Raw genomic sequence first — 17,490 nt, forward strand, 5'->3', positions numbered from 1 at the left:
CACTTCCACCTCAGTGATCTCAGAAGATTGTATGTTGGTCTCGAAAATTGCGACTTCTTTTCAGAAGGTCTCCAGCGGGCCACAGGTAGCTGGAGACCTTCTGCATTCTCCTGTCACTCTTTGCTGCTACTGGATCAAATGTGTGAAATTAAAGATCAACACACAGTTACAAATTACGGCCCCTGTTCTAAAAGAGCGCAAGCAGGACTAATGGTAAAGGCCCCTTTGCTTGTAACAGGGACTTGCGATCGGGAGTCGTTGCCACTCTTTTCGCCACGATGAGGTGGGTGCTCAAACAAATCCTGCGCCAAAACCTCTGAATCCCCATGAAAAGGATTATGAATCATCTAACAAAAAGGGTGCAAAACCGTTGTAACAGTTCTCAGACAGCAAGACTGTGAAACTGGGGAAGGTACACACTCAACCACCAGCTTAAAAATAGCTCTGAAAGACTTTATACAATCTGCTCATGAAAAGAGACCAGAGACAGACCAGGCAAACAGCAGCTTGGAAGAGCTTTCTTCTCCTCAGACTAAAAAAAATAAAGATGTTGTCACTAAAAATATGTGAGCTGCACATGTGGCCAAGACAACAGCCTAAATAAAGATGCTCATGGTACAAGTTTAAGGCACTAATAAAGTAACTGCATAAGGGTAGCAAAACTGGTAGAGATAATTTTAAAAATTGAAATGTTTTCCAGTAAATATCTTGCTGAATATGTATCAAATAAAACATAAAAACATATAACTCAAAACATAGATTTCCAAAATTGAATTTTCCATGTTTTAAAGTAAAATTTTGAAATTTAAAATTAATATATATAGTAATAAAAATATTCACTAATTATTATATGACACATAATTTTTTTTGTACTTCATTTGTATATTTTTTTATTGCACAAAATAAAATGTATAACTTTTAACAAATTTTGTTTTTACTTAAATACATATTTTTGTTAATATTGTTTCTTTGAATTTCCTGAAAACAAGGATGTGAATGAAAGAAAAAAATTCAAGTTTGTTATTGAAGAGTTTGATAATAAGGCAGCAATCACCTTCCACCTTCCATCAACTAAGTCCACTCAACAAAGTAGTATATAACATAAACAACACTTTCAGTTCAAATGTAAGGGATAGTACTTAGCATAACAACATGAAAAGTGACGTTTGTATTTACAAAATTCATTTGAAATTTTTGTAAACACATTTTCATAAGAATTATAGAGAAAACAATTTTTTTTAATTTTTAGATGGATGACTACCAAATATGGACGTGGATCTATGGAAGCAATCACATGTGGAGGTTCAGACTTCCTGTATATAAACAGTTAATGTGGAATATTACAGTAGATGTAGTGGGGGTTTTAAGTACTTTTTAGGAGGAATTCATCTATGTTTAGACAGAACTTAAATTTTAGCATGATTTAGACATTTAATGCCTGCTTTATGACTAGTATATAATCAGAAAAAAAAGACTAACAAATCTTAATATTCCGGTGTATCTGCTCATGGAGAATAATGAACTGTCAAAAATAAACCACATTACGAAGCTAAATAGTAAATATTTTTTTTAAATGCACAATAATTTGGTTTTTAATGGCAAAAGATTCAACTTTGGATCAGGAAAAATGTAAAAAATAATTTAAAAAAAGCATGTCTTTTAAAAACAAATTTATTCAGGTGACATTTCTATACAATGATAATTTTTCAAGTATTCTTTTTTTTATTAAACTTGATAATTTTATACATTATTACTGTTACTCTTAGTTAAAATTAACGTGCTATAGAATTAGTAACAGATTAAGGATTTTCAGCTTCTTGGTTTTTACACACAAGATCACCTTGACACAAAAGTAGTTATGAAATTTTAAATAAAGTGTTAAATTACTGTATAAATACTATTAAATAATATAATCAGATTATCCAAACATCTATTGTAATAAAATAAAATCTTATTGGTCTGACACACAAGTATTACATGATGTAACAATATACATGTTACTGGTTAGAAGGAAATATAAATCATTATTAAACGGCATGTTTTACTTAAGTGTGTGTGCTCAACAACTAATAGGAAGCAAAATTAACAATAATTCCATTACAACTATTTATATGATTTCAATTAACTATTTTTAATGCAAAAAAATGTATACATTATAATCCCTTATTTTACAATAATCAAAATAAAATGTTTTATAAATTAACAAATTTAAGCACAGCCAAAAAACAAAATTCATAAATAAAAAAAAGAAGATATTTCCCTAAAAGTGATTACACAATAATAATAATATTAATAAATTAATATGACATATAATGAATGCTTCCAGCATAATCGTAGATTAAAAAAGGAAACAGAACTTATTCATAAAAATTTCTTCAAGGACATAATTATATAGAAACATATCACCGAAAGTTTTTTTAATACTTCAAAGTGATAGATGAATGATGTAAATGCTGCTGCTTATAATCACAATGGAGATCACTCCATGCTTCAAACGTCTCTGTAACTGGATATAAGATGTGTTCTTCATTTATATATCTTTTCTCCCAAACAAGCAATGAAAGAACTACAAAAGACGAACAAAGCTTTAATAACTTTATAAAAAATTTATTTTATACAAAAATAAACAACTTAAAAAGAGTATCCATAAGAAATTTAAGAAATAAATTGAATACACAATTGAACATTGTAAATGTAGCTGTGAGATTATTAGGTAAAAAAAAAACTTTAAAAAAAAATCATTATACAGACCATGTAGTAATAGCAATCCAATCAGGGAGGTAGTAACAACTTAATAGCAATACTGATGGTTAACTAGAGTTTTTAAGAGTAACAAGATACCAAGTTACACAATTTTTTAATAGATAAAAAGCTTCCAGAAAGAAGAGAAAATGATGAGTCTCGAAGGAACAAAGGGATTATTTCTAAAGAAAAAAGACTTTTATTAAAACACAAAGGCATGAACAATAAAAATTATTACGCTTCAACAATCTAAAGGACAGTTCGGGTACTAGTACTGCAGGTCAGGAGATATAAATACTGCTGGGGCCAAGCAGTGACAATTTTTTTTCAAGTTTGAGTTCAATGCAATGTGCGATAAAAGCAAGTGTTTGCAATAAAACGAGTAAAGAATGCATCATGAGTATTCAATGTTGGGCAGTAGTTGAAAGAAGGGCTGTTCGAAAAGTTATTTGTGAACAGGAGTGAAAATGACATTCTATTCTTTTACAAATTATACAGTAGTTGTAAAAAGTAAAAGAGAATAATACTTGCCAAAGTGAATTATATCAATTATAGATTTTTCAAGTGTTATCTTATTGTTAATTCAGTATTATATTTTACTAGCTGAAGTTTTTAATAAATCAGAACTGTATTTGAAATTTATAATTTAATTGCTATTAAAATAATAATGTATTATTTTAATTACTATTCTGTACATTATTCTATTCTGTACATTATAAATTATTTAACCCTTACAACTCTCTTGTTGTCTGACAGCTGTGTCAGCCATTGACTCATTACCATCACATGTCAGCTGGCAGCCAACATTGAACTTCAGTTCAGATAATACACACTTTTAACCTTTTCGCATCACATTAGCGCTCCATGAAAATATGTTGGTATCTGATTGCCTCCCATCATAGTCTTATGGTACCTTCTTGTGAAAAAAATTTCAAAAAATTACAGTATATAAAAGAGTTTTTTTTGTCAAAAAAAAACCGTTACGATTGGATATTTTTTATGCCTGTAACAAAAAAAATTTTTTGCTTTGTGTTTATGAAACATAGTTTGCTGATTTTAAAAATAATACTTTCAAGCAAATCGGCTGAAAATTGGGCAAAATATGATGAAAAACCCGTGTCATAAATCACAGATTAGTAACATATGTTAGTATGAGAGAAAGTAGATTCAGAAAACTACATTTTATAAAAATTCCCACCACTTAAAAGGCTATTCATATAATAATATATATAAGATTTTTGAAAGTGTATGTTTGGAGTGTCGCTTTATATGGAAGTGAAACTTGGACAACCGGAGTATCTGAGAAGAAAAGATTAGAAGCTTTTGAAATGTGGTGCTATAGGAGAATGTTAAAAATCAGATGGGTGGATAAAGTGACAAATGAAGAGTTATTGCGACAAATAGATGAAGAAAGAAGCATTTAGAAAAATATAGTTAAAAGAAGAGACAGACTTATAGGCCACATACTAAGGCATCCTGGAATAAGCGCTTTAATATTGGAAGGACAGGTAGAAGGGAAAAATTGTGTAGGCAGGCCACGTTTGGAATATGTAAAACAAATTGTTAGGGATGTAGGATGTAGAGGGTATACTGAAATGCAACGACTAGCACTAGATAGGGAATCTTGGAGAGCTGCATCAAACCAGTCAAATGACTGAAGACAAAAAAAAATTCAAAAAGTTAATGTTAAGAGATTTTCCTTGAATTTTCTCTTACAAGAAAAAGCAGAGGAAAAATCAAGATAAGAAGAAAGTACATTTGTTAAGTTTCACACAAAGGAACCAGAAACTATCTTTAACGTGAAAAATTACATCCCTATGTAATATTTTTATTTATAATGTACCAGCTGTAAGCAGATGCAAAGAGAAAATAAATCAATTATAATCTGAACTCAATCATGGAACAACATGTCCAAAATAGATTTGGTATACCTACTGTTTTTTTCCAAATATCGCCAACAGATTTTTTTTCTACTGAAAAACATTACTCACCAACTCGCCTCATTTATGAAATTTTTATTGCATCCTGTGAATTAAATTTAAATTAACTTCCTACAACTAGAATGAAAAGAAAACTTGAACATTTAAAAAAATTAAAGCCATTAACTCACCTTATTTCTTTTTAATGTTTGCTTGTTCTTTTGCCTGACTTTCTTTCATTATCTTTGATCGTAAGTGTTCCTTGTATGTTTGTATACCACCCGGCCACTTGGTCACAGTTCCATTTTCACAAACCCAAATCTCTTCTGCTACCTATTGTAATACGATATTATAAATTACAAAATTAAATTTTAAAAATTAAGAACTTAAAAACTGCATACACACATAAATTTATATTCTGCATATAACTAAGCATTCCTATAAAAAAATAATTCATTGGCACACAGCACTAAACAGCCTCCAGTCACAAAACATTAAAAATCAACAGAACAGTAATTATTCCATCTCTACCTATTTTTCAAATTAAAATTAAAAATTTTCCAATTTTAAAATAAAAGTAACAACAATACCTTAATTAAAAATCTTGACAGTAACATATATAGATTAAAAAAAAATAAATAATGAAATCCATTTTTTTTTTTTGTCTTCAGTCATTTGACTGGTTTGATGCAGCTCTCCAAGATTCCCTATCTAGTGCTAGTCGTTTCATTTCAGTATACCCTCTACATCCTACATCCCTAACAATTTGTTTTACATATTCCAAACGTGGCCTGCCTACACAATTTTTCCCTTCTACCTGTCCTTCCAAAATTAAAGCGACTATTCCAGGATGCCTTAGTATGTGGCCTATAAGTCTATCTCTTCTTTTAAGTATATTTTTCCAAATGCTTCTTTCTTCATCTATTTGCCGCAATACCTCCTCATTTGTCACTTTATCCACCCATCTGATTTTTAACATTCTCCTATAGCACCACATTTCAAAAGCTTCTAACCTTTTCTTCTCAGATACTCCGATTGTCCAAGTTTCACTTCCATATAAAGCGACACTCCAAACATACACTTTCAAAAATCTTTTCCTGACATTTAAATTAATTTTTGATGTAAACAACTTATATTTCTTACTGAAGGCTCGTTTAGCTTGTGCTATTCGGCATTTTATATCGCTCCTGCTTCGTCCATCTTTAGTAATTCTACTTCCCAAATAACAAAATTCTTCTACCTCCATAATCTTTTCTCCTCCTATTTTCACATTCAGTGGTCCATCTTTGTTATTTCTACTACATTTCATTACTTTTATTTTGTTCTTGTTTATTTTCATGCGATAGTTCTTGCGTAGGACTTCATCTATGCCGTTCATTGTTTCTTCTAAATCCTTTTTATTCTCGGCTAGAATTACTATATCATCAGCAAATCGTAGCATCTTTATCTTTTCACCTTGTACTGTTACTCCGAATCTAAATTGTTCTTTAACATCATTAACTGCTAGTTCCATGTAAAGATTAAAAAGTAACGGAGATAGGGAACATCCTTGTCGGACTCCCTTTCTTATTATGGCTTCTTTCTTATGTTCTTCAATTGCTACTGTTGCTGTTTGGTTCCTGTACATGTTAGCAATTGTTCTTCTATCTCTGTATTTGAACCCTAATTTTTTTAAAATGCTGAACATTTTATTCCAGTCTACGTTATCGAATGCCTTTTCTAGGTCTATAAACGCCAAGTATGTTGGTTTGTTTTTCTTTAATCTTCCTTCTACTATTAATCTGAGGCCTAAAATTGCTTCCCTTGTCCCTATACTTTTCCTGAAACCAAATTGGTCTTCTCCTAACACTTCCTCCACTCTCCTCTCAATTCTTCTGTATAGAATTCTAGTTAAGATTTTTGATGCATGACTAGTTAAACTAATTGTTCTGTATTCTTCACATTTATCTGCCCCTGATTTCTTTGGTATCATTACTATAACACTTTTTTTGAAGTCTGACGGAAATTCCCCTTTTTCATAAATATTACACACCAGTTTGTATAATCTATCAATCGCCTCCTCCCCTGCACTGCGCAGTAATTCTACAGGTATTCCGTCTATTCCAGGAGCCTTTCTGCCATTTAAATCTTTTAATGCTCTCTTAAATTCAGATCTCAGTATTGTTTCTCCCATTTCATCCTCCTCAACTTCCTCTTCTTCCTCTATAAAACCATTTTCTAATTCATTTCCTCCGTATAACTCTTCAATATATTCCACCCATCTATCGACTTTACCTTTCGTATTATATATAGGTGTACCATCTTTGTTTAACACATTATTATTAATCCATTTATACATCTAATTCATATTTTCTTTTTAAAAATGGATTTTATTAACACAATATTCCAGCTTTTCAGCTGGCAATTAAATAATCACATTGTAATGTTTATTATTTATATATCTGTTTTTAAAAATAAATATACAGCATTGTAATTATTATTAAATAAATCAAAATTTTTTGACAAGGATGTACTTAACAGCTATACAGCTGGTAGAGAGAGATTTATATTTAACCAGAATTTACTACAAACCAAACTCTTTCATTCTTTATTTAAATTGCACTCTTTACCTCTTCCAGGTGAACTGAGATCAGAATCCAGTTTTCCCCAGTGCAGGTGTGATTTTATCTATGTTATAACATAAACAGTCAACCATACTTTTTAACTGTTTAGCTTATATAAATAAATTCTCTAAACCTATTTCTTTAGATAGAATTTTCTTTTCATATAGAACATATTTTTTATAAAGAATTCTGAATATTCAATTTCTCTGAAATACCAGGAATCTTTATAATCAGTTAACTTACAATAATCAGCATTCTTAAAAACAAGCTAAAAATCTTAAATTTTGACAATGTAATATGTGTAGTATTTCTCAAAGTTCACTTGAATGTGTTCACTCGGCTATTGCAGGGCACATTCATTAAATTATATAATCATTATTTTCATGCATTGTTATATAAATTGCACATTAAAAATCAAACAATGAAAAAAAAAACAAAATCAGATTCTTAAATTTATCTACTTATTTTACAACTTAAATTAATAATGATATATGCTCTTATGTAAATAAAACATTAAGGATTTTATTCTCTTTGTCAATATATTATAAAAACATGATAAAATTATATTGGTTAAAGCAATACATCAAGGAAGTGTAAATGAAAACCACACAGGTTGTTCTGTAACATACAGAAACAACCTGCAAGATATAGAGATAATACAATTTCAATTTTTAGTCTTAAAAGAATTAGTTAAACAAAGCCAAGTCAACCAAAAAGATAAAAATATTTTATTGGGGATGGAACTCATTTTAAAAAAGATGAAATATTAAATTATTCATACTACATAAATAGATGGGGCACCAACTACTAAAAATAATGTTAAAATCACTCACCCATGCATGAATGTATGCACGCATACACATATAGTCACTTGCATATATATGCATATGCATGCACACAAATTAAACACACCCACACATGTGTACATGCACACATAAAGTAAAGTAATCATATAATAACCTGGCTGATAAGTCTGAAGTCATGGCTAACCAATACCATTCCACCTTCAAAATCGTTGATAGCATCAGCCAATGCATCAATTGTCTCCATATCAAGATGATTGGTAGGTTCATCCAGCAACAGTAAATGAGGTGCCTGCCATGCCAGCCATGCAAATACTACCCTACAACGTTGGCCATCACTTAACTGTCTGATTGGACAAATCTAAAGAAAAAAATGCAATGGAATCAGCACTGTACCATAAGCCATACAATTTTCATGCAAAAAAGACTATTTGTAATATATAAGTCATGAGCTATGATATCTTTAATATTTTCAAATGGCTAAAAATTTATTCAATGCATACACAGTTTGTCTGTGTATACTATGCGTATCTTAATATATAATGAAATTAGTACATTTATTTTTAAACTGTACAGCTGTTAATGTAGGAAAAAACCACATTTTTCATTTATTACAAAATAGATGATGTATTGTTAAACAGCTGTTCAAATTTAATAAAACAAGTTAATAATTAGTCATAATTAATTGTTTTTAAAACTTTTAGTTATAACTATAATTTATTTTTAATCACTTTTACCAGCTACTTCGTAAAGAATAAAAAAAGAAGTGATTTACACTAAAATTGATGATTTAATTGAAAGTCACAGTTTTATTTCTATAAATCCTAGGAGGTTGAAATTTCCACAGAATATTTCTAGAACCTTGTTAAAAGGTTTGTAAAGTTTCTCTGTGGGGCAATGGGCAAGTAATACTAAATCAAAAGCGTATACCTCTTTGTGTGACACACAGTATATATATATATATTTAAATAAATTTAAAAAAATTGAGAAAAAAGAATACTATATACAAAATTGTTACCTGCACACTCTTTAATTATCCTATATTAAAGAGCAATGTTTTTTTTTTTTTGGCAGTCATGTTTTTTAATATTTATATCTTGTTTTCTTTATACTAAAAGTAAAGTTAAACTTTGAAACCACAAAATAATCAAAATCTGTTGCATAAAAATTAAGAAGAACTAATAAGTTAAAACTAATGGCATATAACTCAAAAGGACAGCAATAAAGTTAAGTGAAATACATTCATTTTTTTCAGTAATTTTAACTAAATTTATAAATACATTATTTCAACCATCCCTTATCCCTAGAAATCATTCTCCTTTTATTTTATTGAATCTACTTATAAATGATAATTCAACATATGTTTTTAGGAACACCATTTCTGAATAAGCTTATAGAAAAATCTGCAAAATATTTTCACCATGTGAAAACTTAATTATTGATAAAGGTATCTAGAGGCTTTAGAGGCCAAATCAAGTTTTGTGTAAATAATAAAAATATTAAAGTATGAGATGAAAAAATTTGCGATTCTAAAATGCTATTCAACTTGAGAGGTATGTAAGCAGACGGGAGACAATAATTCAATCTTTCCTCCTTAAAAGCTATATTTTCATGGTTACATTTTATAGTCCTCTGGCAGCTTTAATTTTTTATTACTGGGGAGAGAAATAAAAGCAATTAGGAAACATACATACAAAATAAAAAATAATTATTAAAAGAAAATGTCACTTCACAGAATATATAAAAATCAGAAATTGTTGGCATGAGAAGAAATCATTTACTCTGTACCAAATGGAGAAATATTAGAAATGTTAATGTTATCAGCAATGCCAAAATGGTAATTGAAGTTCAGTGCATCCAAAGGTAAATATGAGAGCTAAACAAGACCTAATCCAATAGACTACAATATGAATAAAACTGTTGCAGATACAAATGATCAAATTATAGCCTGTTACCCATTCAATTAAAAATAAAAGATGTTATGGAAAAAAATCTTTTTTCACTTATTCATAATGTCCATACAAAATATTTTTTGTTTTGTACTGTTAATCATCCACAAAGTCAGAAAAAATAAATGTCATTACAATTACTGCAACAGGTACTGCTATAACTATTTTAATAACTGATAAAACAGTAACAGCACTGTCCCTATGTGAAAAAGGGGTTAGTACTTTCACAAATCATACCACTTTCTGTTGTACCAAATAGAATGTTATCACTTTCCTGACAAAATGCAGGCTACATAAAAGAAAGCTCAACCACAAGAGTCTAGAGATTATGTTCTGATAAAACAAACAGTAATTTGTAAATTGGGAAGAAAATAAACTATTTAGAGGTGTCCTGACTGTCTGCTGTGTCCTTGTGTTAACATCAAATGCTTCAATATTTAACATAATAAATTAAATTATAACTAACCTTAACAATTTTTTTTACCATAATTTAATATTGAAATTTATTAAATTTCAAAGCTGTATACCTTTTCCAAAAATAAAATAATTGCTTATTCATTTCAAATATTTTTAACTGTATTTTGGCTCTTTAAAATTAAATGAAATTTGTATAATTTTACTGTTCCATTATATTATTTACATAAAAACTAAATTATACTTACACTGTCAATTTTTTCCTGATGTTTTTTAAATACATTATCAAAACTATAAAATGTTTTTTGCAAGCAAAATAATTTGCTTTGGTAAACAGCATAATTAATTTATCTGCAACTAATTTATAAAATAAGAAAAATTTTTACGGAAATGTTACCATAAATCAATAAGAATTTCATATTAATTCTTTAGATGAGTATTACTAAAAGCACTAAAAAGTATTTCAAGCTTAAAGGTTTTAATGGGAGTAACCAAAATGAGAAGAAATCTGTTATTAAGAAATGCAATGATTTTTTTAAAAGTTTTAATAGTTTGCTAAAAAAAGATAATATTAAAGCAAATTAATTATAGTTATCCTATACCAAATTAACAAAAAATAAACCAGTATAATTAAATCTGTTTGTCATTTATTATGTCATGGCTCAGGTTTCAGAACAGAATTCTAGTTAAGGTCACTCTACCTCTTTTTGATAACCTTGATTATTGCATCCAATTGTACCATTTAACACTTTTATTTAGCACTGGCTATTTAACCTTCTCCCATCACAATGATCCACGCTTGATTAGCGCTCCACGAAAATATGTTGGTATCTGATTGCCTCCCTTCATAGTCTTATGCTACCTTCTTATGAAAAAAATTTCAAAAAATTACAGTATATTAAAGAGAGATTTAACAGATTTTGACCAAAAAAAAACCGTTACGATTAGATATTTTTTATGCCTGTAACAACAAAAAAATTGAAACAGTACAAAAATTACGATAATTTAATTGCAGAATTTGTTTTGCGCATTTACACCTCGTTTTTTATTAGCAACATTTTTTTTTGCTTTGTGTTTATTAAACATAGTTTGCTGATTTTATAAATAATACTTTCAAGCAAATTAGTTGAAAATTGGGCAAAATATGATGAAAAACCCGTGTCATAAATCACAGATTAGGAACATACGTTAGTATAAGTGAAAGTAGATTCAGAAAACTAAGTTTTATAAAAATCCCCACCACTCAAAAGGCTATTCAGATTGACAAAAAACAATTTTTACTGTTATTCATTACGAATCGTTGTGTTACATGTTTACCAATATCATTTGTCAGAAAAGATATTTATAGACCTAAGTAAAAGTGACGTATTTATGACCACAAATTCCTTCTTTTTTTTGTGTGCCGTATATCATAATTTATTATGCGTTTCAATACATCAATATGTTGCTACTAAGATAAGCTATTTTTGTAAATAATAAATAAATCCATAATCATCATAGCAATTATAATACACAAGTCACACACACACACACAAGCACATTTCCGAGAAAAAATAGTCATATTCTTTCTAGTCTAAATAAAGCATTTTACATCGTATAAATGTCATTCAAATTGTGTAATAAAACTGATTCCTTTGTGAATATAAAACAAAATAACTGACTTAGATGCCATATAAAATGATTTTGTAACAGCGTTTTAAAACTGATGCCGTACATAACCAGTTCTAAGACTAAATGATCTGAAAAGGTTAATGAATAGAAAACAATACAATTAGAGTTCTCACTCTTAACTTCCTGCCCAACACAACATTAACATAAAAAACAGGAGTTATATTATATCAATACTTAAATCACTATTAGAAAGCTAACAATCATGTGTTTTACCTGTTGTCTACCAGTTAAACCATATCGTCCAATAATCTTTCTCATCTCTTCCCGCTCTTTAACTTCAGGAAATGATTTTAGCATATAATCTAATGGTGATATATCCAAGTCCAAAAGTTCATGAAGATGTTGGTGATACCTTGCAATACGTAGATGTGAATTTTTTCTGATCATTCCTTCGGTCGGAATCAACTGTAACAATTAGATTTAACAGTTAAAAAATTTTTATTAAATGCCTAACATTCACATGAATAATACTCGAGCATAAATACACAATAAGTATTCCATTACTTGGTTCAAACACACTTTAAATCCTTTTAGTATAATGCTGTTTCTAACTTTCCATGTAAATAATACCAGCGTAAACATGCCAACACTAACATCCTAGTTAAAAATTAAAAGATACTAGTAGCTTATTTTAAAACTTTTTTCTTTTTTTTTACCTATCAGATCGTTTGCAGATGACAATTTTATAATTTATGTTGGATGGTTAGTACTGGATGAAGTCAAGTGTATTTTCAAATAATGTTCATTTACCGTTGTGTCTCTCAATTGCTAACTCTTTCTTATGACTTGCCGTATTCTTTAAATTCTCTTATTAATACCCTGATAAATTCTTTTAATACCCTGATAAGTAGTTTTCATTTAGAATAAATTTTATGAAAAATTATCAGTTTTATCTAATATTCTAAATATAAATTCATAAATATTTTGTGGTGCCAATAAATAAATAACAATAATTTTGTTAGCATTGTAACAATTACGTGAGCAGTCTGAATTTAAAATAAAAAATGGGTAAAATCATAAACACAGAATGGTTGATTATTACATAAAAAAACATAAATCTGCTTTTATCCAAAAATATACACTTTTTATTTTAACTGTAATATGTTTAAAATATTTACAATATTAAAAAAAAAATAATACAATAATGTGAAAAACACAACATAAAATACAAAACAAATTGGATTTAGATAGTTAAAACATTTAACAATAAGAATAAAAATGCCTGTTCACTAACTGTTCGATTCGGAACAGGAATAAGAGCCTGGCTTTACCAAGTCCCATCTAACCAACCAGTTTAACTTTCAGTGATATTCTCAAATAAGAAACAGATCAAATAGGATTTTTTCATGCTAGGCTCCAATAAAGAAACAACTACTTGCTCACTACCAGAAGGTACAGATTGAACCAGGCTGGCAAACCAAACTCCCATAGAACTTGCCCAGGAAAGAGGCTAAAAAAAGAAAAATACAAAATAACACACAGAAGGATTGCTTCTGATTAGAGTTGATTCAGACGACAGTTCACTCCTACCCAGGACCTCACTTGCACCTAGCTATACATTTTTGTCATAAAAACTTCGCATTTTTCAGCCTTTCAGAATATCATACATGACACTGAATGTGTCTCAATTGTACATTCTCTACGTTTAATAAAGGAAAGGTACCGGCTGTTAATTCTGTAATTCTGAGTAGTACTACTATACCACTCCAATATTCATTATCCTGGCTGCATACACATTTTTCAACTTAAAAGATGCCCCCATTACCTAGTTTAGTCTATAACAAATATTTTATTGGTAAACACTTACGTAATAATTTACAAGTGTTGAAAATGATGTCCATCCACATATATGTACTTTCCAACATTTTTATACATGTTCTTGATTATTCTTGTTAGCTGTGTCCTATCTACTTCCTCGTCGGCATTGGTAACGCTAATCTTCAATTCTTGCAAAGTATGTTGATTGCTCCTACAAAGAATTTCTTTCAAGTAACCTCAGAAAGAAGTCTAGACTAGTCAGTTCAGGAAATTCTTGGTGGCTACAATCTTTTAGAAATGATTCTTTCACTGACAAAATCCTGTGGCATCTCCAGTAATAAATCAAGCTAGATGGCAAGTGGCACTGTCCTCTTGCAATCAGCAGTTACACTCGTCTATTTGCAGTAAGGCTATAAACTGTTGAATAATTTCTTGGTAGACAGCAGCATCACCAGTTTTAAAAAAAATAAGAATCCTATTATTTTCCCTTGATGCCGCACACCATATACCTTATTTTTATAGGTGTTAGGGGGGATTCAAAGAAAATCTGTGTTTTCAGTACCCCAGATCCGGTGGTAGTTCTGACAATTAACATACTCTCAAAGGTGAAACACCATACTTTATCTGTGAAAAACAACTTGATTTAAAATGCCAATGTTGCCTCTAATGAAGTTCTTGAACCATCGAGTTGTGAACCCTTTTAGCATAATCAGCAGTAGTTAGCTCATGGAAAACCTCCATTCAATGCGGATAACCTTTCAGCATTCTCCTCACTGCAGTCTAGTCTGATCCTAGTGAAATTTTCTTTTCCCGACTTAAGTCTCAGCAAAAATTTTATGAGGATATCTTGTAATTGCTGCTTTAATGTCCTGTAAGACCTGCATTGTTAAAAGCGACCTGTTCAGGCACATTTCTGATACAATATTGAACCTATTTCACAAAATGTTTTAACTAATTTCTAAAAAACACTTTCCACTTGTGCTTCCTTTTCAAAATTCTCCCTGAACTTTTCCAGACACGCATGAGATTTTGTTTCTATATAAGTTTCCATCATGAAAAAACATTCAATAGTAAACTGCATTATAATGAAAACATACAATTGTTCAAAAGCCAATGCTAGACAGACTGGCAATTCTCAAATCTGCAGGGAATAAACAGTCCTCCCAACTTCATCTCAAGTCGTACCAATATCTTCCACATTATTCTACCCATGTCACATCAATATATGCATTTTAACAAACATATGCATTTATTATAAACTACTAAGTGAAGTGGGAACCTCTTTTAAGTTGAACACTCTGTATAAAAACAGATACTAATTAGCATTGAACATATATATATATATAATTTGTTGCAGATAGTTAAAAGAAACTGCTACCTACAAATTTTTTTTACTACTGATCTTAAACAAACAGACCTGAATGTGTTATATTTATGTACAATAAGGTTAATTTTTAAAACATTAAGTTTTTCTGTTTTTCATTTTCAATTTTCTCATTCCAGTAAACATATTCTCTACCAGATAAGATAAAGTATCTCTCACCTAATATCAAATTCCCAAGTATAATAAAATTTCTCACAATTGTGTATGATAAACACAAAACATATTTTTCAACTGAATACCAGATGAGATTCTTTATTTGTCATTAAGCAGGATATCATGAGGATAGAAATTTCACAGCGTTTGTTTAACCTAAGTCAAAAGAAATGAGTACCAATTTGAGATAATTTTAGAGATCCTACCCTTCTACCACTTAAAATACAACAGAGTAATCACACGAAATTTCATTTATATTCATTTAAGGTTAATAAAAAATAAAATATATGAATCCTGGTCCATTTTCTTTAAAGATTACACTGTTTATATCAAATGATTAAAATAAAAAAGTAAATAACTGAAGTAATAATTGTTGATTATGTATATTCCTGTTAGTTCATTATCTCAACTTTCTGATAAAACCACAAAAATGTAAAAGATCATATACATTTAAAAACATTATTAAAACTAAACATAAAAATAATGGTTGAACTTACATCACCATATAACAGCTTAAGCAGGGTACTCTTGCCAGCACCATTTGGTCCAACAAGAGCAAGTCTTGTATCCAAATCTATACCAAATTCAAGACTTTTATATATCCAAGGTGTTGATTCAGAATAACGAAAACTAACATTCTAAAATGATAAAAAAAACAACAATGAAATCATTTATCATATTCTATAAAATATAATACTAGCAAAAAAATATTAAACATCAAAAGAAAATGTGTCAAGACATTTACAAAGCAATGAATTAATTTTTTAAATTACAAAATGAAAGATTCATAATCATCACTAAGTTACCAGCCTACTACTATTTCTAGTAACTAGTCTGCTAGTTCCTCACAATATTTTCTTCCATAGAGGGGTCAATATTGGTATCAATTCTTACCATATACTTCTTGTAATTTGCCTTTTCAACTATTCCATTTCTTTCTATAAAAAAATAATTATTAACATGTTTTTATAAAACACTATTGTCATTTTAAGTATATGCTAACATACACAAATACATCATTTCCAAGAAGACTAAGTCACCATGAGAAGTTTCGACCTAGGTAGGACAATCAAAAATTATTATTTATCTGAAATGGGAGTGCTACTCAAAAATTTACCTCCAATTCGATACAAAAAATAAACCCTTGCCACAGTATGAGCACAGTATCCAATAGTAATCTACAATCTCATTACAAACCCATCTATTTCTGTTCAGTATAGATAAAGCAACAGTCAGTAAAACACGGAACCTATAATAGTCATACTCAATCGATATCTTCATAGCGTGATTAATTTTTCTGGAAGTAGAAGGACCCAGTGCTATCAAGATCCATCAAAATTGCATCATACTTTAGGTAATTTTTATTTATTTACTTATTCTCAAACCATCAACAGACTAACAGTCAATTACAAGTTACTTTATAATAGTGTACTAGAAAACCTGATCAGTAAAATGTTATGCATTACAACAGAGATATTGGTAACAGGAGAAATATTCACCCACGTAACCAAAAAAAACTTTATCAGACACAATCATATGAAAAAGGATGGCTAAGTGTTTTGAGACTGCAATGAATTCTACTGGGAGAATTCAAGAAACCAGGGAACGTAATATCAAAGGTTTGTTTTAAAATGCAGAAAAAGCCTCAAGAGATAAGAAAGAAACAAATTGTGCAGGATTCTCACCAAGGATGTTGCTCAACATGAAACGCACAGCCTCACACTGCAGTGCTCAAACATTCACACAGTTTATACAGAAGATTTTCTACCAGTCTCTCTTATCCTAACACTTTGAATAAAAATGCAGCTTGTAGATTCTAACAGACCATTTACACATGCAAAAAATTTGTGCTATAATAATCCCTGAACACTTCTATGTCATGTAAATATTTGTCAGAATTTGTTGTAGACATGAAATTGAGACAAATTTCTTGAATAAAGAAATAACAAGAGATCATCCATCATTACCTGTGAGTATTTGAATACAATGATGATAAAATGAGAAATACAGACAAAAAATTTCATTATTCAAAAAAGCAAGCGTAAGCAGAACCAGAGTAAAAAGAAAGATTACTATTTTTTTTTTTTTTTTTTT

The 17,490-nt window shown here is 29.5% G+C and overlaps 1 protein-coding gene across 2 annotated transcripts in view; it reads right to left on the reverse strand.

Moving 5' to 3' along the window:
- Window positions 1-1,655: 1,655 nt before the first annotated feature.
- LOC142319590 (ATP-binding cassette sub-family F member 2) overlaps window positions 1,656-17,490 on the reverse strand; it is a 55,364-nt gene continuing 39,529 nt past the window's right edge. For both annotated transcript variants that reach the window (XM_075357053.1, XM_075357054.1), the window contains exons 10-14: window positions 15,894-16,034; window positions 12,315-12,506; window positions 8,225-8,428; window positions 4,853-4,994; window positions 1,656-2,566 (exon numbers count right to left, since the gene is read on the reverse strand). In XM_075357053.1, the coding sequence (XP_075213168.1) occupies window positions 4,854-4,994; window positions 8,225-8,428; window positions 12,315-12,506; window positions 15,894-16,034 (678 nt within the window). In that variant the 3' untranslated portion in view covers window positions 1,656-2,566; window position 4,853. The remainder of the gene's footprint in view (window positions 2,567-4,852; window positions 4,995-8,224; window positions 8,429-12,314; window positions 12,507-15,893; window positions 16,035-17,490) is intronic.

Source organism: Lycorma delicatula, chromosome 2 (assembly GCF_047948215.1).
Source record: "Lycorma delicatula isolate Av1 chromosome 2, ASM4794821v1, whole genome shotgun sequence".
Classification (NCBI taxonomy): Eukaryota; Metazoa; Arthropoda; class Insecta; order Hemiptera; family Fulgoridae; genus Lycorma; species Lycorma delicatula.